This window comes from Culex pipiens, chromosome 2 (genome assembly GCF_016801865.2).
Source record: "Culex pipiens pallens isolate TS chromosome 2, TS_CPP_V2, whole genome shotgun sequence".
Taxonomy (NCBI): Eukaryota; Metazoa; Arthropoda; class Insecta; order Diptera; family Culicidae; genus Culex; species Culex pipiens.
Genome location: NC_068938.1, coordinates 142,516,193 through 142,538,060, shown reverse-complemented (window position 1 = coordinate 142,538,060; position 21,868 = coordinate 142,516,193). Strand labels below are relative to the sequence as shown.

General features: G+C 36.7%; 1 protein-coding gene across 1 annotated transcript in view; it reads right to left on the bottom strand.

Moving 5' to 3' along the window:
* Nucleotides 1-9,168: 9,168 nt before the first annotated feature.
* LOC120418003 (homeobox protein SIX1) overlaps nucleotides 9,169-21,868 on the bottom strand; it is a 59,723-nt gene continuing 47,023 nt past the window's right edge. The window contains exon 6 of the mRNA XM_039580246.2: nucleotides 9,169-9,936. Coding sequence (XP_039436180.1) covers nucleotides 9,471-9,936 — 466 coding nt within the window. The 3' untranslated portion in view covers nucleotides 9,169-9,470. The remainder of the gene's footprint in view (nucleotides 9,937-21,868) is intronic.

The following is a 21,868-nucleotide window of genomic DNA, read 5'->3' as shown; positions in this document are numbered from 1 at the left end:
CGCGGCCGCTGCTGCAGACTCCTCCTGCTGCTGCTGCTCGGATGCAGGAACTCGTTCCTCTTCCACTGCTGCACCGCCGCCGTGTCCACGACGACCAGATTGTGGCTCCTCTGACCACCGGAACGGGCCTGTCCGCTCGCACACGCCTCGATTTCGCCGTGAAAAACGCGCCAAACACACCGCGAAAAAACACGACTAGCCGCTGAGACTTCTGCCGTAGCAATGTTTTTTTCTCAGTGTACCAGAAAGCGCTTTTCCTGACGACAAGGACGATTCCGTCTAGCTCGTTCCACTGTTCCGTCACTGATCCACTAACTTCCTGAATCGCAGCAGGTTTTGCCATCGGTAGACTCGAATCAACGACCGACATTTTGAAATTTTTCTGAAAATCTAAATTGTCTGTCACTTTTTTTCATCACACATCTCAGGTGGCTTCGACAAAGCCAATGAAAACCAAACAACGATCGCCAGGTCGAGCCGTAACTATGGCACCCATGGTAACCGCCAAATAACAATCGCGAAGGTGAAAAGTTCAAGTCTCGCTGCTGATCAGCTCAAACCGTTCCTGGCGTTTGGTGAGAACAGACCTACTTTTCAATTAGCTCCGCCTTCTCCCGCTTTTTTATTCCAGGTCCTGATGGGATCCTGCTTGGGATGTTGCGTTGGGGGAAGGGATTCCCGCCGACATGGGCGGAAGGCCACCGCGCAAGGTGGCATAGGTGACCGGAGTGTGGCCAATGTGGAGGCCCCGAGGAAGATGGTGACAAACCGACCGACCGACTATGACGGACGCGACGAGGTGGTTCCGAAGCCGGATCCACCGGAGTCGGAACAAAATTACTTTTCGCTTGATATTTTGGAAAATTCCGACTCCCCGGTGGATTCGGTTCCGGGACCATCGAAAATGGACAATTTACTAAATGAATCTTTAGAACAAACCGCGGCGGTTCCACCGATTGTGGAACCGTCTGCGGATTTAAATTTCATTTCTTTTTCAGATTCAATGGGGTGGTTTTTGGGTGACGAAGCCGTCACGTTGGTTCCGGTGGTGGTGATTCCGATGCCGGATTCGCCGGAAGATGGTGTCGATGCGAATCCGGAACCGGAATCACCGGCACAAATTGAACCCATTTCCCAAAATTCGGTAACATTTCATTCCAAATTTGACATTTCAGGCTCCTGTCAAAATTCGGGTTCGGCTAATTTGCCATGGTTGCTTCGATCGGAGCATTCAAAATTTGTCAGTTTGGTACTTTTTCTGCTTTGCGGCATGACGTGTACTTTTTGCGTTGCTGTTGCATACTTTTATTGGTTTTACTGTTTGCGGTTATTGTTATCTGTTCTTGATTAATCGTTTTTGTTCTTGTTTCTATTTTCATGAGAGGTTCCCTGTTACTGGCGTTACTGAAGTTCGATAGTTTTCGATGTTACTGTGGATGAATTTGGAGAAACTATTGTGGTAAATTTAAAAGCAAAAGTTTCTTTTAAAATAAACCAACACAATTTTGTTTAAATTACAGATCGAGTGAAGACCGACTGGCCAACCAGTAGGGGTAAAATTGATGGAATTATCGATTGTCTTGGCGAGGTAATGTTTAGAAACTAAATATTACTCCCTGATTGAACTAATGAATTGTTTCTTCTAAACACAGGATCCAATTTGTGGAGTGCGCGATGGATATCCGGAGCAGCAGTTTGGTGGCTGAAACTGAAGCATTAGTTTTAGTTAATGACATGTACATTGACATTGAATTGTAATATTTTCACGAATTATATTCAGTTGAATAAAAAAAAATACTACAAAATGATGTGTGTTTTATTTTTTTTTATTTCGCTTGGATTTATTTTAAGTTGCATAAGGCACATTCAAGGGATTCTAAAAATATGTAATAAGAAAGTGAGAAGAAGAAGCATTGATAATATGTAAGAGCTGCGGTGTCGGGTAGCTTTTTAAAGCGACTCCGACTATAGCTTTTAAGCTATGAAAATCCAATCCGATTCTCATGTATGCAAAAAAACCTAATAATTATTTAACGATTTGTTTGAAAAGTTTATGCTATTTTACAAATTTTAAAAAGAAAACTTACATTGTTTAAAAAAAAAATCAAACCCATTTTTTTGTTATTTTTTGTTGGTTGGTCAGGTCGAGGGAGGGGGGCGCAAACAAATAAAGTTTAAAAATTGAATTTACGAGCCATGGATTTAACATTTTAATTTAAAAAGTGTTTAAAAATGCATTACACACCTGTCCAGTTGTTTTGCAATCAAAACACCTAAGTATTGACAAAAATTGTTTTTTTTTTGCAAAAAAAAAAAAAGATTTTTGCGGTGCTGTGCTGTACACTGAAATTTTATAAAAATTCAAAATATTTGCAATCCAGCCAAAACATGCGAAATAGAGGAGAAAAGCAACTCGCGACTAAATTTTGAGGCTAGGAAATTTGACAGGTATGATTTTCATAAAGTATTCGCCTCCTTTTCTCTCCCATCAGAAAACTGGGACTATGTAGCTGTCAAACTAGGCCAAAATAAACTTTGAGTGATTTGAGTTCATTTCTGACGTCACGATTTTCTCCTCTTATAGAATTACACAGAAAAAAATCAATTCTCGTAATCGTGAATTAAGTTCACGAATGTCAGAACCACGAAGGAATTTATTCATGAGTATGGTGCATTTGCACCATGAACGTGAATATATTCCTTCGTGGTTCTCGCATTCGTGAATTTAATTCACGATTTCGAGATTTGGTTTTTTTCAGTGTAGATGAATGCGTTTTAGATTGTTTTCAGTTGATCTAACTTCTCGAGATGGGCGAGAAAATTATTCTCTCAAGGTTCATTTGCAAAAAATGTTCATCCATCAAAACAAAAAAATCAAAAGTTTCGACTACGGGAATCGAACCACAGACCTTTGACATTCTAACCCAATGACTTTACTGCCTCGGTCACCACAGCTTTGTGAACAAGGAGTGGTCAGATGTCGATGTATGACACTTGTTAGAGATTTATTGTTTCAATTAACGAATGAACTCAATTGTTATGGTGGTGTGAGTTGGTAGCATTATTTTCTTGATTTTGGTGCAGAGCCCTCAACAAATGTTGAGGAAACGATTCTCTCGACTCGGAATTTTGGGTGCAATATTGAAAAAATGCATTTTTTAATTCAAAAGACGATCAAAAAAAATTTGACTAAAATGGGGTCGCAGAACTCAAATTTGATGTTAAAAGAAAGGAAATAAGAAAATATATCAAAAACAAATTTTTGTATGGCCATGATTAAATTATCCAAAGTCCCATACAAACCTTCGGGTATTCGAACTTCGGATAATCGAGTCTGGATTGTACAGTGATTTTTGTTTGATGTAAATCTAAGCGCATAACCATTTATAGTGTTCCTATCGACTTTTGTATAAGCAAAAAATGTATTATTTATGGATCGAATTCAAAATTTAACTGATATTTACTGTGCATTGTTTCCTCCTTAAATCTTCTGTCGCGGTGTTTTGTTATTTTTTTTTTGGTCCTAAGCATTTAATAAAAAAAATAGCAAAAGTACAATGTAATATTTCATAAATTGAGTAAGGGCTCGAACCTCACTTGTTTCAAAAAAAAAAAAAAGAGGAAGATTGAAAACAATAGATAGTAAAGGAAAATGTTCTGTATAAAAAATCAATAGTAAAAGAATGGTAATAATTGTAAGTTAAAGAATAACATGTAGAATATTTATGAGCTTTTAGAGGTAGAAAAAGGCAGTAATTAAAAATATAGAAACAATATAGAACAAGCTTAGATTATATGGGGTAACAGCATCTTATCAAATGTTGCCATATCAGCACTTTGACCACGGAGTAATCAATAATACGCCCTTTTCAAATGTTTGCCTTGATATAAAAAAAAATTAAAATATTGTTTCAAAAAGATCAGAAAATTTCACGAATGTTTCAAACACTCAACCCCCGGTGGTTGGTCACTTTTTCGTTTGACACTTTTTAAGTTTGTACCCCGTTGGTTGGTCAAAGTCAAACTAAAAGGTGACGAACAGTCGCTTTTAACACTGCGCTCACGCACACTATCAAACATAGTTTGATAGTTTGTTTGATAGTATGTGAGAAAAATCAAAATATTGTTTTTTCCAAATCAAGTTTTAGTGACAAAAAGTGAAATTAAAAATCACCTACATTTTATTTACCGTGTACCATTTATCCATACCTAAAACATTGCCGAAGACACCAAATCGATCCAAAAAAATCCTTCAAAAGATACAGATTTTTTAATTTTCATATATCATTTTTGTATGGACAGTGGCCAAATTTGTATGGAAAATTATATGGACAAACTAATGATGCAATATGGGGTCGTGCATAAACCACGTGGCCTTTTTTTTGAGAATTTTGACCCCCCCCTCCCCCCTCATGGTTTTTCGTGGTTTCACGCCAACCCCCCCCCCCCCCCTATATGGCCACGTGGCTTTTTCCTCCCAGGTGAAAAATCTTTAAAAAAAACAAAATAAGTATAGATTTCAAAAATGTTTATCCACAAATGATGTACCGTCAGTGGTGGTGACTTTTGGTCAAAAAACGATATTACTATTGTTATTCTAACACAATAAAAACATTTGAAATCATATCGTAATAAATATTGTTGGGGAATGCTCCTGAATTTACCAACATTTTCCCAAAATATGGCTAGTATAATCACACCGTTCATAAATGCCAATCGTTTTAAAATTAACTCAAACTCACCCTTTAGAGGGGGTGACATTGGGTCAAACAGAAAACATTTTAATTTGTGTAGGTGCTGTAACACCATTAAAACCAATTTAATAATATATAAAAAAAAAACAGAAATTCACTTAAAAGTGTGAAAAACGTATGATATCACAAAGTTTAAGGTAAATAATAACAGTATAACAATTTATTGAAATGGTACAGAAAGTAAAAAATACTCTCAACAAAACAAGCAACTTAGTAAAACATATGTATTAAAAATTATGGAATTGCAGTGCAATCAATTGCATCCAGAATAAATATGCTTTAAGAATTAAAGCTATTTTGATATATAAACAGCATTCATGATTTAATTTAAATGCGCTTTTAATTTTTTTTCTTAACATCGAAATTAATTAAATAGAAAAGTTTTGTTTCAGGAAAAAAATACTTTCATTTTAATTTAAGGAAAATATCTAGTTATGAAACTAGGATACTAGATATTTATTTTATACCAAACATTCATAAAAATCCAAACTAAAGCAACTTTTTTTTTTAATTAAGCATGATTGATTGCAATGAGTCAGTGTGTCCAAAAAGTCGAGCTGTTTAATTTTTTTCTCCATACAAGATTCAGAGACAAAGACAAACATTCAATATTACGACCTTTTGAAATGTTAGTCTTAATTTTTTTTGAAAATATTGATTTCGAAAAGATCGGAAAATTTCACGAAAGTTTTATTTATAAACATTGAAAATCGCTCAATTAGTTGCTGAGATATCGACATAAGAAAATTATGGGTTGTTTGGGTAGTAAACATCCATTTTTTTGTTTTAAAATCTTTGCATGGCAATATCTTAGCAACAAAGCAACATAGAATTTTCCCAGCATTTCAAAAATATTTTTTTTTTCAAAATTAGGCAAACATGGGCACTAAATTTTTTAAATTAATAACTGCAACTAATTTCAAAAAGTTACCTAAAAATAGCTATAGCTTGAAAACGGTGCACTTTATGAAAATTTCGCTTATGTACTTTTAGATTGCAAATTCGATTTTACATCGAAAAATAAAATTGAAATTAAGTTGCGGTCAATATTTCGATTTTTTTTTAATCAGTATTAATTCAAAAATTCATAACTCAAACAACGATTTTCCCGTCCTGAAAATTTCTGAAAAGTTGGCAAAATTTAAAAAAAATAAAAATAGTGTTTTTTTGCAAATCATGTTTTAGTGACAAAAAGTGAAATTAAAAATCAGCAAAGTAAATTACCATTTATCATTTTTTTCAGTGTAGTCCTTATCCATACCAACAACTTTGCCTAAGACACCAAATCGACCAAAAATTTCTTCAAAAGATACACATTTTTTAATTTTCATTGCTGCCAAATTTGTATGGAAAATTATATGGACAAACTAATGATGCAAAATGGCTTGGGCACCAAAAAAGGTTTCAGACGGATTAAAAAAAATCAAAAAATCAAATTTAAGAATAAAGACCGATTTTGTATAGAATTGCTCGAAAATCGATTTCGTGTCTTTGGAAAAGTTGTAGACAACGCGCTAAAAATCATTCTTTTAGTCATCGACATCCAAATTGTTTAAGTCTTACTCTTACTTTAAATTGATTTTGCTATCGACTACGTGTTTTGATAAATTTAAAAAAAGATTGAGCTAAAATTTGGAATTTATTTTACATTTTTTTTCAGTTGTTAAAATAGGCAATTATTTACGATTTAAGATTTTTGATCCAACTTTTGGTTGGAGATATTACCTCAAAATAAATACAAAAAAATATTAAATAAGTTAATTTTTCAATCTTTTCAATATCTTTGAAATTATTAACACTGGGACGCCCAACGCATGTCCCACGGATGCCAAAGCCTCCCTAAAACGTTGGAACGGTAACTTCAACTCACAGGTTTACGGGCTTGTCTCCGCGGATTTTCGGGCGATTTTTTTTATTAGAGCAAACAGAAGTTGGAACGACGTTTTTGATCGCATAAATTACAGATTTGATCATATCGAGTTCTGCAAAGTTTAAGGATCATCTAGACATCCTTATAATTCACTCACAAAAAAATGTCCCGGTTGGTTGAGTTATGCCCGAGAACCAGCGAGTTTAAAGTACCGTTCCATCTTTTTTAATGAATTTTATTTATGTTGATCTTGACGGCATTGTATTGATATTTTTTTCACAAATTGTTATCGGCATTTGAAAATTAAGTGACTCTTTAAAACTTAAATTATTTTAATGTGTCTATATATTTTAGTGGTTTTATCTCAAATATGAAGCTGAGGGTATAGTATATTTTCTCAGCTTAAAGAAAAATTAATATTTTCATGAAAGGGCACCTTTGGCCCCTATTTTTTTAATCTTTAAATTAATTGAGAAACAAAAACAATGTTTGCTTGAAGCTCGTTTTTTTTTCTCTAAAAATCTAAAATGTTTGCCCATGTTTCTCTTTGGCTCAAGAGACGGTCCCTATTAACATAAAAAAAAACTAAAAAAAATACTTACAACTTTGACGATGGATAGTAAACGTGTATTTATGAAATGTTATGTAATATAACAATCCGAATTGTGTAACCCATGAAATAAGGAATATATTTTAGACCAAAATATTCATCAAATTTTTTGGTGAATCTTAAAGTATGTATCGTTTGTTTTTTCGTTACTGGTTATTTTTTAATGTGATTTAATTAATAAACTTTGCGTGATAATCCTGAAATTGGGGTTTTATGTTTCTTTGTACTTAAAAAAATATTGCATGAGAGAGGAGATACAAGATATCTTGAGTTTGTTTTAAATGTCAAAAGGAAATCTTTCGATTAAGATTCTTCGATCACTTATAGGACCAGCTACGGTAATTAGCTAAGATCTGAGATTTTGATTTTTTTTTTTCGTAGAGAATCAGTTTTAGACACTTTATTTATAATACAGATTTAGTTTTTTGCCTTGTTACGAAAATCTTATAAAATTGTCAGCAATATTTATTTTTTAAGTTGTTCCAAAATAGAACTATCGAAGACTACATCTACTTTCAATGCAAATTTGCAAGCACATTTTTAGCTACTTGATACCATCAACAAAAAAATGAAATTGTGTTTGCATGTTGGTACGCATTTTTTAGGGTATATTAACTTTGGATACTGTCACTTTATTTTTTAACAGCTTTTAAACTTTTGCAAAACGTAGTTACATGAGTATTAAAAAGTGTACATTCAATTACAGGCTCAAAGTATTGATATGAATCTGCCGAAATATATAATTCAATATTGAATTGGAAAATATTATTACATTGAAATATAAGTAATAATTTTAAACACAATGGATTTGGTTTTGAAGTTTAACAAAATATGTATGCATATAAGTAAATTCAAAGCGCGTATTTTTTTGTTTTTTTTTAAAGAAAAGATTTTTTTTAAAGGCCACGTGGTCAGCCGTCGACCCCCCCCCTCCCCCCATGGCTTTTCATGGTTTTTTTCGGTCGGATTTTGGACCCCCTCCCCCCCCCCCTAAGGAGACCACGTGGTTTATGCACGACCCCATTATGACTTCTTTGGGCATACCGAAGGCACCAAAAAAGTGTCCAACCGAGAGACCTCCAAGTTCGCAGGGAAGTATTAGTATCGACATTTCAGTTTATTTTTCACAAATTACTTTAAAAGTACGGCTCGAGCTCTGCTTTGATTTTTTGCTAATTCTATCCACTTTTACTCCCAATGCATCCTGCACGGAGAATCTGGGGTAGCATATGGTTGACCTGGGGAGCCCGAGGAATTATGCCGTAGGTGGCTCGTGTAGTCTCACTCACGTCTCCTCGCGGTCTTCCGTAGGTCTTCAGCTGCTGTCGGACGGGTGTATTCTGAAATTACCGAGTAATGAGCAACACAGCAATTTGATCAGATATTCCCATAATTCAAATCAAATTATTCGCTCTACAGCATTGCCTTGGCGTTCTCGATTGCGAGATTCCTACTCGAAACTAGGTGTCCGAAGGCTTGATTGTTGAGGCAATTGCAAACCTCTTTTTACACCTAAGCTTCCATCCACCCCGGGATTCGAACTGACGACCTTTGGATTGTTAGTCCAACTGCCTACCAGCGACTCCACCGAGGCAGGACCCAGGGAGACGACTCCTGCACCTGGACTGAGCTAACGACCTAACCACTAGGTTAGACCGGGACCAACATTTACTTCCCTGTCCGACGGAAGGCGTGATCAGACAAATCTCGTCTCAAAACTTGCCACCGGGACCTTCTGGGATCAAACTCAGGACGACTGGGTGAGAGGCAACCACGCTTACCCCTACACCACGGTTCCCATAATTATATACGTTTTTTACTCACTTAAAAAGAGAGGCTTTCTTTCAACAATAAAATATTAACACGGAATGTTTTAATTTTCAATGCCAAATGTTTAATATGATACGAGATTTTGATTATATTATTGCGATATATATGCGGGATGATGCTTGAAATTTTATTTTGCTCCTAATAAGATATGATAAGTTTTTTCTCAAAAAATGTAAAAAATACGCCCTATAAAACTCAAGAAGACAAGTTTCCTCCTTAACTTACATGTGAAAACTAACAGTGTTTGAGATTGCAGACAAATTGTAGCTGACCTAGATTATGATCTATGCTAGAATAAACCTCTAAATTCTACACAGCGTAGTACTATTCTGATCTCTGCCTCGCGCGCGCTCAAATTACTAAGAAAAAATCACAAAAATCGCTCCGTTTCGCACACAACTTAAAATCATAAATGCTGGTAGTCCCCAATGTCGTAGATTGGCATCGATCCCATCATGTTGGAGCGGTCCCACAGGTGCGAGTAGGCCGCCGTCAGCGAACTGGACGACAACTGCCCGAGGGCCTTGTTGTTGCTGGCCGGGATGTTCATCAGATTGCTGTTTCGCGTCGAAAGTGGCTGCGGTTGATGGTCGCCGCCGAGTCCGCCCAAGCCACCTCCACCGCCACCGGACCCTCCGGACGTAATCTGGCCGCCGCCGCCACCTCCTCCTGGTGGGCCACCGGGGATGCCGGGACTCATGCCCAGGCCGGAACCACCAAGGTGCATGTTTTGTGCCGAGGACCCGGAAAGGCCTCCCATACCCGGTGGTGCATGACCGCCGACGCTGTTCGAACCGGGCATTCCTAGGCTGGGACCTTCCATGTCCGAGTCGGAGGACGAGTCCAGGTGCTGCTTGTCGGATTCACCGGTGCTGGAAGGGGGATGGAGAAAAAAATAGATTTAATCAATAAATAATTCGTCAGTTTGAGAATATTTCGAGAGATTTAAAAGGCCAACAATATTATGAATTATTATTTTAATTTAAAATTATCTCCTAGCAATACTGCAGCGGTCAAGGAACTTGGGCCAGGTGAAGGAACAATGGAACGAAAAGCACGACACAGAACCGCATTTAGAATCTCTCAGTGTACCAGAAAGCGCTTTTCACGAGGACAAGGACAGTTCCGTCTAGCTCGTTCCACTGTTCCGTCACTGATCCATTAGCTTCTTGAACCGCTGCTGGTTTTGCCAAATCAAACAATTTTCTCCGGACAAACCTACGGAGTACGGATTTGGTGACGAAACCGACCTGAAAATTTAAATGTGTCACTTTTTTTCATTTTCGTCACAAAAACTCAGGAGGCTGGCGAAACACCAACGCAGACCAAACAACGATCACCAGGGTCGAGCCGTAACTATGGCACCCATGGTAACCGCCAAATAACAATCGCGAAGTTATAAAGGTCGAGTCTCGCTGCTGATCAGCTCAAACCGTTCCTGGCGTTTGGTGAGAACAGACCTACTTTTCAATTAGCTCCGCTCTCTCGCCTATTTTTTCTTCCAGGTCCTGATGGGATCCTGCTTGGGCTGTTGCGTTGGGGGAAGGGAATCCCGCCGACATGGGCGGAAGGCCACCGCGCAAGGTGGCATAGGTGACCGGAGTGTGGCCAATGTGGAGGCCCCGAGGAAGATGGTGACAAACCGACCGACCGACTATGACGGACGTGACGAGGTGGTTCCGAAGCCGGATCCACCGGAGTCGGAACAAAATTACTTTTCGCTTGATATTTTGGAAAATTCCGACTCCCCGGTGGATCCGGTTCCGGAACCATCGAAAAATGACAATTTACTAAATGAATCTTTAGAACAAACCGCGGCGGTTCCACCGATTGTGGAACCGTCTGCGGATTTAAATTTTATTTCTCTTCCAGATTCATTGGGGAGGTTTGTGGGTGACGAAGCCGTCACGTTGGTTCCGGTGGTGGTGATTCCGATGCCGGATTCGCCGGAAGATGGTGTCGATGCGTGTCCGGAACCGGAATCACCGACACAAATTGAACCCATTTCCCAAAATTCGGTAACATTTCATTCCAAATTTGACATTTTAGGCTCCTGTCAAAATTCGGGTTCGGCTACTGTTCCATGGTTGCTTCGATCGGAGCATTCGAAATTTGTCAGTTTGGTACTTTTTCTGCTTTGCGGCATGACGTGTACTTTTTGCGTTGCTGTTGCATACTTTTATTGGTTTTACTGTTTTTGGTTAGTGTTATCTGTTTTTGATTAATCGTTTTTGTTCTTGTTTCTATTTTCATGAGAGGTTCCCTGTTACTGGCGTTACTGAAGTTCGATAGTTTTCGATGTTACTGTGGATGAATTTGGAGAAACTATTGTGGTAAATTTAAAATCAAAAGTTTCTTTTAAAATAAATCAACACAATTTTGTTTATATTACAGATCGAGTGAAGACCGACTGGCCAACCGGTAGGGTTGAAATTGATGGAATTATCGATTGTCTTGGCGAGGTAATGTTTAGAAACTAAATAATACCCCATGATTGAACTAATGAATTGTTTCTTCTTAAACCAGGATCCAAATTGTGGAGTGCGCGATGGATATCCGGAGCAGCAGTTTGGTGGCTGAAACTGAAGCATTAGTTTTAGTTATTGACATGTACATTGACATTGAATTGTAATATTTTCACGAAATTTATTCACTTGAATAAATATTTTTTTACAAAATGGTGTGTAATGTGTTATTTTATTTCGTTTGGATTAATTTTAAGTTTGAATGATATTAAAATCTGCACAAGGCACATTCAAGGGAGTCAAAAAATATGTAATCAGAAAGTGATAGGAACAAGCATTTATACAATTTAAGGGCTGCGGTGTCGGGTAGCTTTTTAAAGCGACTCCGACTACAGCTTCTTAGCAATAAAAATCCGAACCGATTCTCATTTTGGATAAAATTTAAAGATTATCGTCACCATTTTCGGGAGGGACATGGGGAAAGAAAGCTAGCTTTCTTGCTTGACGAAATACATAAATAAATAAATAAAATCGGATGCCTTTAAACGTGTATGCAAAAAAACAAAACTAATACTTATTTAAAGATTCTTTTGAAAAGATTATGCTGAGTTTTTACGTGATTCGAAACGTGAGTTTTGGTTTTTTTCGATGCTTGTTTTTCTTTAAAAATAAAAATATGCTATTGTGACAAGTTTTTTGTTCAATTGGTGAAGAGGGAAGTGAAGTTATCAAATATATATTTTGTATTTGCATTGCATAAAAAGTGGATTTTAAAAATGGTTTCCAACAAAAATAATGTCTGAATGATTAAGGTTCTCTCCCATTCCCCAGAATCTCATTCCCCAAAATTCCATTCCCCAGAATGCCATTCCCCAGAATGATCCATTCCCCAGAATGACCCATTTTCCAGAAATATGTATGACCTTGAAAAACATGTTATGTTTCCCATTTGATACAATGCCATTTAGTATAGCGCCGTTTGGCATACCATAATTAGGCATAATGGCGCATAATGGTCAATTGGCATAATGATATTAAATATTAATTCAATATTAGAATCGGTTTAAAAAAGCCTTCTCGACTTGATATAACTGCTGACACTATTTTTTTTATTTTTTAAAAAGGGAAAACTGCTAAAGGAAAATTGTCAGCATGCTGGAGTTATCACAAGCCAACTTAAAAGAAGGGAAAATTCTACTTTAAAGGGAAAATTAAACTTTCGGCAGACAGTCAAGAGAGTTATCTCTTCTTTAATGAAGGGAAATTCAACTTTAAAGGGAAATTTCAACTTTTGTTCACAGTTATGACAATCACAACAGTTTTCTCTTCTTTAACCTTCGGGAAGTCGCGTGTTTTCGCCTTTCTTACAAGTGCCCTTACAAACTGTGTACAAAGTACACGTACGCGACCTTCGGTGGGTTAAAGAAGGAAAAATTCAACTTTAAAGGGAAAATTCATCTTTCGTCAGCAATCATCACAAGTTAAGAGCGTTTTCCTTTCTTTAAAGAAGGGAACATTTAACTTTTGTCAGCAGTTATCACAATAAATACTTCACACTTTCAAACTGATCATTTTTTGAAATAAAGTACATTCGTAATAAAAATAAAACTTTTCTGGGGAATGGGTCAATCTGGGGAATGAGTTTCTGGGGAACGGACCATTCTGGGGAATGGGATAGAACCAATGATTAATACCTTCAAAATGTGAATATAAAACAAAAAAAAAACAAGTGTAAGTATAAAGTATGAAAATGATTTTTCCACGATCATGTGCGAGTTTGCAGTTGAAAATAAAATATTAATTATTTATTTGTTTTATATATACTTAGGAAATGTTGCTGGAACTGGAATTTATTTACTTTTTTAAATATTAGTTTTCTCTACTTTTATCCCCTCTCCTTTGCAATTGTTGTAAGTTTTTTTTTTATTTTTCTTAGTCTTGTTAGGGCATTAGTAAAAGAAATAATTGTCCCAAAATGGATTATAATGCAACACACAGCTCAAAGGAATTCCAAAACTCTGTTATGAATTGCAAAAGAATTTATTGTATCTTGATTATGCATTAAAAAAAACAAATTGAATCGAATAACTTTAAAATAAATAAATTAAACCCAATCGTTTCAAATGCAAAACTTATTGATATTTAAATTAAATTCTTTATCATTCAAAATTACATCATCATCATCATGGAATTTGAAACATAAGAAGAATTTTTTTTTGGCAGCAAATGTACAAAGAAAACTAAATCAAATTATGTTTTTACTTTTTTTTTCATAGATTGAGGATTATCTTTTTCAAGAATAAAACTGTCATTTTTGAAGTAGGTGGATAATCGAATCACGAAAAAACAAAATGTTCCCTGTCTTCATTTTGATTGTTGAGCTTGAATATTACCTCAAACATGTTCTAAATTGATTTAGAAGTTTTAAATCCACGATGGCGACCACATTGAAATACTGAGAAAACGTATTTGGTATGCGACAACCCGAATTTGATTAAAATTTGGGTCTCGATTTTGATGGTAAAAGAAAGAAAATAAAAAATGCGAAAAAACATGTTTTGTTCTTGCTTTAATTATCCGAAGTTTCTTACTAGTTTGTAATGAGCATTCTTTTTTTTTAATTTCTAATAAATAAGGGAATAAAGACCGTTGCAATACTTTCCAGGAATTCAAAGAACAATGCATTGAATACTCTTCAGGATATATTTCCATACACTGCCATAATTTTAAGTTTTTTTTTAATCTTTTCAATATTTTTTAAAACATTTAAAAAAGAGGTTATTTTTCGTGAAAACTAACAATTACTAACTTGATTATCTGAAGATTTGTATGGGTCTTTGGATAATCAAATAACGAACAAAAACTTTTTTTTCGTTTATTTTTCAAATTCTTTTTTTGCCTTCCTCACCTTACTGAGGAAAGGCTATAAAATCACTCGAAAACTGAACTTCTCAATTAGACCTCCTAGACCCACCTTCATGTATACCTATCGACTCAGAATCGAATTCTGAGCAAATGTCTGTGTGTGTGTGTAGGGATGTGGGTCTGTGCACCAAAAAATATGCACTCGATTATCTCAGCACTGGCTTAACCGATTTGGACCGTTTTGGTCTCATTCGATTCGTCTTGGGGTCCCATAAGTCCCTATTGAAAATTATGAAGTTTAGTAAAATATTTCAAAAGTTATGCTAAAAAAACGATTTTGACTAAAGTCCGAAAGATTGTGAAAAGGGTGGTTTTTGTAAGAAACCCCAGCATGTTATACATTTTTAGAAAGGTATTTAAAAGACCTTTCCAACGCGTCCAAAACATTGAAGATCTGACAACCCTATCATAAGTTATAAGCACTTAAGAGTTATTTATACACTTTTTGGAGGCTAGTTCTCAGATATTTAGATGAAAACGTATTCCAAATATATCATGCGACCTATCTTTGGATAGGTAATTAAAAGACCTTCCCACGAGCTTGTCTATTTTGGATAGCATTACCCTTTGAATGAGAGAAAGGCACCAACCATCTAAGGGTAGATTAAGTAACGTTTTTTTTAATTCAAGTTCTACGACCCCATTTAAGAGACCGGCCCGTGGCTTAATGGCTACGACTCCCGCCTCATAAGCGGAAAGTTCCGGGTTCGTTTCCCGACCGGTCTCCTTGAAATTATTCGACTATAATTGAACTTTGAATATGAACAAAAAACGCATGGAATCAGGTGGGATTCGAACTCACACCTTTGGGTTGGTGGTCAGATGCTTTAGCCACTCGGCCACCGAGGGCTTGACAACCCATGAGTGAATTAATCCGTAGTGGTGAAATAATGTCACAAGGTCATTTACTATATAATACAACAATCCCTTTCCCAACAATACCCCTACACACACTACACACCATATTCTATAAATAACTCGAAGTGGTTGGTACGGTATGTCCTCACTTCTTCTTCTTCCCCTGATGATTCCATGAAATGTGGGTTCCGTTCATAGAATCTGTCTCTTGCGGTTAATGCAACGCAGTAGGCCGGGCCGCTTTAGTGAGTGTAATACATTTCGGGGGTTCTCGAAAGTACTGCAATCATTAATAATGACAAGAAAGAACTTGAGGCGTAATCTAACCATAAGTTCTTCCCGGATGCTTTCTTCGGACTGGCTGCGCTTGTGTTCGATTAGATTAGATTAGATTAGAAGTTCTACGACCCCATTTAAGTCAAATTTCAATAGTTGATTGTCTATTAAATAACAAAAAAGCTCTTTTGCAATATTTCTTCATCGCCATAAATCATTTAAACGTAGTTGCGGTGTCATTCAAAAGCCCCACAATAAAAAACAAGGCAAAATTATTTTTTTGTGATTCGATTATCCGAAGATTCGATTATGCGAAGTGAAATTTTTCCGAGGCCTTCGGATAATCGAGTCTTGACTGTATTTAAAAAAAGCAAAGTGAAAAATGGAACGAAAATGTTTCAAATTTGGATGATTCGCCAATATTTCGTCAGATAAAAACAAATATTTAGGTTTATTTTAAACTTCCTTGCTGTAAAGATTTAATTTATTTAGTCATAATTAAGCCATCACCACCGTGAATGTTATGAATTTAAGCTATTATTTTGATACGATATTTACAGTCGGGTAATTTCGCAGAATCACACCAAAGTAGCTTCCACCACCCACTATGCTCGTACTCTTCAAAGTGGGTGTGTGTAAACATGTGCACTTTATTATGCTTACGCTAGCCGCATTATTTAGCGCGATGATCCGTGGCATCAGCATAATAAAAAGGAACAACAAATGATTAGCAGCACGTGTGCGACCACCAGCACCACGCCAAAAGCATATGCTTCTGATCTTAACTACGATCATAACAACGACGCTCAACGCGGTGGACGTCGCGACGGTTGCTATGCTCAAACGCACCAACATTAGTGCAACCTAGAGTGAGTGCCCTTAGTTGTGTGAGTGAGTTCCAGGAGGGTGAGACTTTTGTTGTCTCGCTTTTGCACCTTTATTCTTGTTGTTGTTGTTGGATTGCTCACGAAAAGTCGCTCTCTCTGAATTCTCTCTCCTTTGTGAGTCTTTTTTCTGTTGTTTTTCAATTTTCTTTTGCCACACAGCAGCAGCAGCAGCAGCGACGTCGAGGCAAGAGCGACCCAAACCCGAAGTGTACACTCGGTCCGTTCAGCCGATTTAATGGGATATCAAATATCACCCGAGATGTACACTCGCCGGGGCGACTTGCGTTCGTTCGTCGACGACGTCGTCGCGCGGTTCTTCTGGGCCCCGACGCGACTTCGTCATCGTTTTGTTGGTGAACGAAATTTTTGCCAGCAGCATAAGAGATGGAGAGGGGGCAAGGAGGAGGGGAGAGATTTACAGGGATAGTGCGATTTTATGTTGCTTCAATGACTAACACTTTTAAAGAGGATTCTTTAGTTTTAACTCACAAAAAAAAAACAATTTAATTTCCATGCTTTAAATCACTCGCTCGATTACAACTAGGTTATCCGAAGCCTTGATTATTCGAAGTTTCGATTATCCGAAGCAATTCTCTACGAAATCGGAATTTTCTTTAGAATTTTAATTTTTGTATTTTTTAATCCGACTTTTTGGTGCCATTTTGCATCATTAGTTTGTCCATATAATTTTCCATACAAATTTGGCAGCTGTCCATACAAAAATGATGTATGAAAATTCAAAAATCTGTATCTTTTGAAGGAATTTTTTGATCGATTTGGTGTATTTGGCAAAGTTGTAGCTATAGATAAGGACTACTCTGAAAAAATGGTACGCGGTAAACTTTTTTGTGATTTTTATTTAACTTTTTGTCACTAAAACTTGATTTGCAAAAAAACACTATTTTTATTTTTTTTAAATTGAAATAATGGTCGTAAACATTTTTCAACTTCATTTTTCGATGTAAAATCAAATTTGCAATCAAGCAGTAATTTAGTAAAATTTTGATAAAGTTCACCGTTTTCAAGTTAAAGCATTTTTTAGGTAACTTTATGAAAATATTGGCAGTTTTTAAATTTTTTTTAAATAAGTGCACAAGTTTGCCCACTTTTGAAAAAAATATTTTTGAAAAGCTGAGAAAATTCTCTTCGTTTTTGAACTTTGTTGATATGACCGCTAGTTGCAGAGATATTGCCATGCAATGGTTTAAAAACAGGAAAATTGATGTTTGCTAAGTCTCACCCAAACAACTCACCACTTTCTAACGTCGATATCGCAGCAACCGATTTACAATGTTAAAATAGAAAACATTCGTGAAATTTTCCAATTTTTTCGAAAACAATATGTTCAAAAATTTTAAATCAAGACTAACATTTCGAAAGATTTAAACATTCAATATTACGTCGTTAGCCTTCCTCTATCATCATTGATCGGAAGGCACGCCGCCGATTGCAAGCATCGATTGCAAGCATCGATGTGACGCGGTTATTATTTTCTAGGCATCATCAGTTGTTCGCGGGCAACGCGTCGCGCGGTTGATTTGCATGTTTCATAGTGAATACACTCAAACCCCGATGGTTTGACACCAACTGTTGTCAAACGAACGGGGTCACTTTTTAGTCTGACACCCCTTTTACACGGAGTTCACACACACTACCAAACGTTTGTTCCGATAGTGTGCGTGGGCGCCGTGTAAAAAGTGACAGTTGGTCACTTTTTTAGTTTGACTTTGACCAACCAACGGGGTACAAACTAAAAAAGTGTCAAACGAAAAAGTGACCATCCACCGCGGGTTGAGTCTATGAGGTTGTTTTTAAAAATTATATATTTTTCGATAGAAATGAAAAAAAGAATGTCGCAAAACTATGCAAAATTGCTGTTCAAGTCAACAAAATCAATTTCTTCCTGTATCAGATAGAACCTCCAACTAGAACCACCATCACAGCGTGCTCAACCAAACCAGTTCATAGACAAAAAAAAGTACAAAAATAAAAGAGCATTAAACAGAACAAAAAAACGACAAGTTTGATGGCAAAAATCGGGCTGGAAACCGTTCGACGACGGCGGGTTGGTGGTGGTGATGATGATGATGATGTTGTTGGCCTGTTACTCCCACCTTTTATCACTTCTCCCTCCTTTCTTCTCACTGTCTCACTACCCTCCCCTCGGTTGGACTATTTCAGCCTAGAGCGAGATTCTGGTCCCACTACACCGCAAGAAGGGGAAGTTGGTTCTTCCAAGAGAGGGGGGAGTTTGAATGGTTGATGGTGAGTGATAGCATACTTTTTTCGTTAACTTTTAATTCAACTTGAAGTTGGGGTGACGAAATCCACCAATTCACACAGCTACTAGCGGTGGAAGTTAATAAAATAACAATTTCCGCACATAATTTATGCTGTGGTAGATTCGGATATTAAGGGGAAGTCGTGAGAGTTTCAAATTCCATCATCAACGGACTAAATGAGTTTGGACTGGGAAGTGAAGTGATGACGATCTGGCTAACGATCCTAACAAAGTGCGACACAAATGACAATGAACATTAATCACTCTATTAACTAGCGTCAACTGGAGAGTGTCAGCTACAAGTAAATTTTCTCGTTTAGAATAATAATTAATTGTACGATGGTTTTATTTGTATCATGGTTCGACTGTGACTTTGTCAATCTTTGGTGTACGACTTTTGTCACAATTTTGATCACCATTGTAGGGAAGAACTTGAGAAAACACATGTTATTTGGGTAATTCTCCGCCAACTCACACAGCAGTTGCCCCGACCCCTCTTCGATTTGCGTGAAACTTTGTCCTAAGGGGTAACTTTTGTCCCTGATCACGAATCCGAGGTCCGTTTTTTGATATCTCGTGACGGAGGGGCGGTACGACCCCTTCCATTTTTGAACATGCGAAAAAAGAGGTGTTTTTCAATAATTTGCAGCCTGAAACGGTGTTGAGATAGAAATTTGGTGTCAAAGGGACTTTTATGTAAAATTAGACGCCCGATTTGATGGCGTACTCAGAATTCTGAAAAAAAACGTAATTTTCATCGAAAAAAACACTAAAAAAGTTTTAAAAATTCTCCCATTTTCCGTTACTCGACTGTACAAATTTTTGGAACATGTCATTTTATAGGAAATTTAATGTACTTTTCGAATCTACATTGACCCAGAAGGGTCATTTTTTCATCTAGAACAAAATTTTTCATTTTAAAATTTCGTGTTTTTTCTAACTTTGCAGGGATATTTTTTAGAGTGTAACAATGTTCTACAAAGTTGTAGAGTAGCGTGGTTCACGTTTCTATGAAAAAGACAAAAGTTGTTATTTTGTCTTGCATCAACCGGAATTTCGTTCTTTTATGTCCCCAGAAGCACTCCTGAAAATTTGAGCCCATTTGGTAAGGTATAGGAGCTCCAGTTTTAATTTGAAATTTATATGGGATTTTGATTTATTTTCCATGGGAAACTATCTTTTTTTACATTGTATTAGGATTTTTTTTATAAATCGATGAAATGACTTGATTCTTATAGTAGGAGATAGGTTTTGAACTGGGGAACAACTTTGTAGAACATACCAACATGCTAGGAAGTGACCCTTTAAAGATACAGATACTTTTAGATGGTGGCTTTTGAAGGGGCTTTACTTCAAAAGCCACCATCTAAAAGTATCTGTATCTTTAAAGGGTCACTTCCTAGCATGTTGGTATGTTCTACAAAGTTGTTCCCCAGTTCAAAACCTATCTCCTACTATAAGAATCAAGTCATTTCATCGATTTATAAAAAAAATCCTAATACAATGTAAAAAAAGATAGTTTCCCATGGAAAATAAATCAAAATCCCATATAAATTTCAAATTAAAACTGGAGCTCCTATACCTTACCAAATGGGCTCAAATTTTCAGGAGTGCTTCTGGGGACATAAAAGAACGAAATTCCGGTTGATGCAAGACAAAATAACAACTTTTGTCTTTTTCATAGAAACGTGAACCACGCTATTGTAGAGCAGACAATTACAAAAATTTTGATATATAGACATAAGGGGTTTGCTTATAATCATCACGAGTTATCGCGATTTTACGAAAAAAAGTTATGAAAATGTTAGTCGTCGTTGATCATGGCCGTTCATGGTCACCCGCGACAGACACGGACGACGAAGCAAAAAGAAACGCAAAAAGTAACTTTTTCAAAACTTTTTTTTTCGTAAAATCGCGATAACTCGTGATGTTGAAAAAAATTTAGTTCTAAATGAAAGAATGACCCTTCTGGGTCAATGTAGATTTGAAAAGTACATTAAATTTCCCATTAAATGACATGTTCCAAAATTTTTTACAGTCGAGTAACGGAAAATGGGAGAATTTTTAAAACTTTTTTAGTGTTTTTTTCGATGAAAATTACGTTTTTTCAGAATTCTGAGTACGCCTTCAAATCGGGCGTCTAATTTTACATAAAAGTCCCTTTGACACCAAATTTATATCTCAACACCGTTTCAGACTGCAAATTATTGAAAAACACCTCTTTTTTCGCATGTTCAAAAATGGAAGGGGTCGTACCGCCCCTCCGTCACGAGATATCAAAAAACGGACCTCGGATTCGTAATCAGGGACAAAAGTTACCCCTTAGGACAAAGTTTCACGCAAATCGAAGAGGGGTCGGGGCAACTTTTCCCGATTTCGTGTGAGTTGGTAGAGAATTACCCATTTATAATTAAGAATTTTATAAATAACTAAATACAAAAAAAGCAAAGCTAAATTGCTGAACAAATGCTACTGTATCGCTTCAAAACACAGCCATCAAAACCGATTTGATAAACCATTATGTTGTTTAGTACTTTTAACAAGATTAAAATGCGCAATAAAACAAAACCCCGTCCCAAGTTTGGACCTCCCTGGCGCGAGAACGCAGTGAGGTCAATAAAATGCAACATAAACTTAACCAGGGGTTAATTTGATTATCGCGGAAGCTGATTGCAACGAGGATGAGGATGATCACGACTCCCAGTCCCATCCTCAACTCTCAAGTTTCTCACCTGAGAGGAGCGGGGGGTTTTTGTTTCACGAGCGCGATAAGAGACCTCGGGCCGGTGGGAAGTGGGTCCCAACCAGAACGAAACAAGAATAAAACATCCCCTCCACAACGAGAGGGGAGTAGGGGAATAGGGGAAAGACATATCATCTGACACATTTGGAAGTCGGCCATAAATTAGGTGGCCGAAATGCAGTTTTGCTTCGTTCCGCACGGATTTGTTAAAGACCGTTAAAAGAATGCTTTAAAAAAATCTTTCGGATTGCAGCATCAGCAGCTCAGTGCTTACTCATTTCAGAAACAAACCAAGTGGAGTGCAGCACACGAGGTCTATAAATTTTACACGGCTTTTGTGGAGGTCTTTTTTAACGACTTTCGTTAATC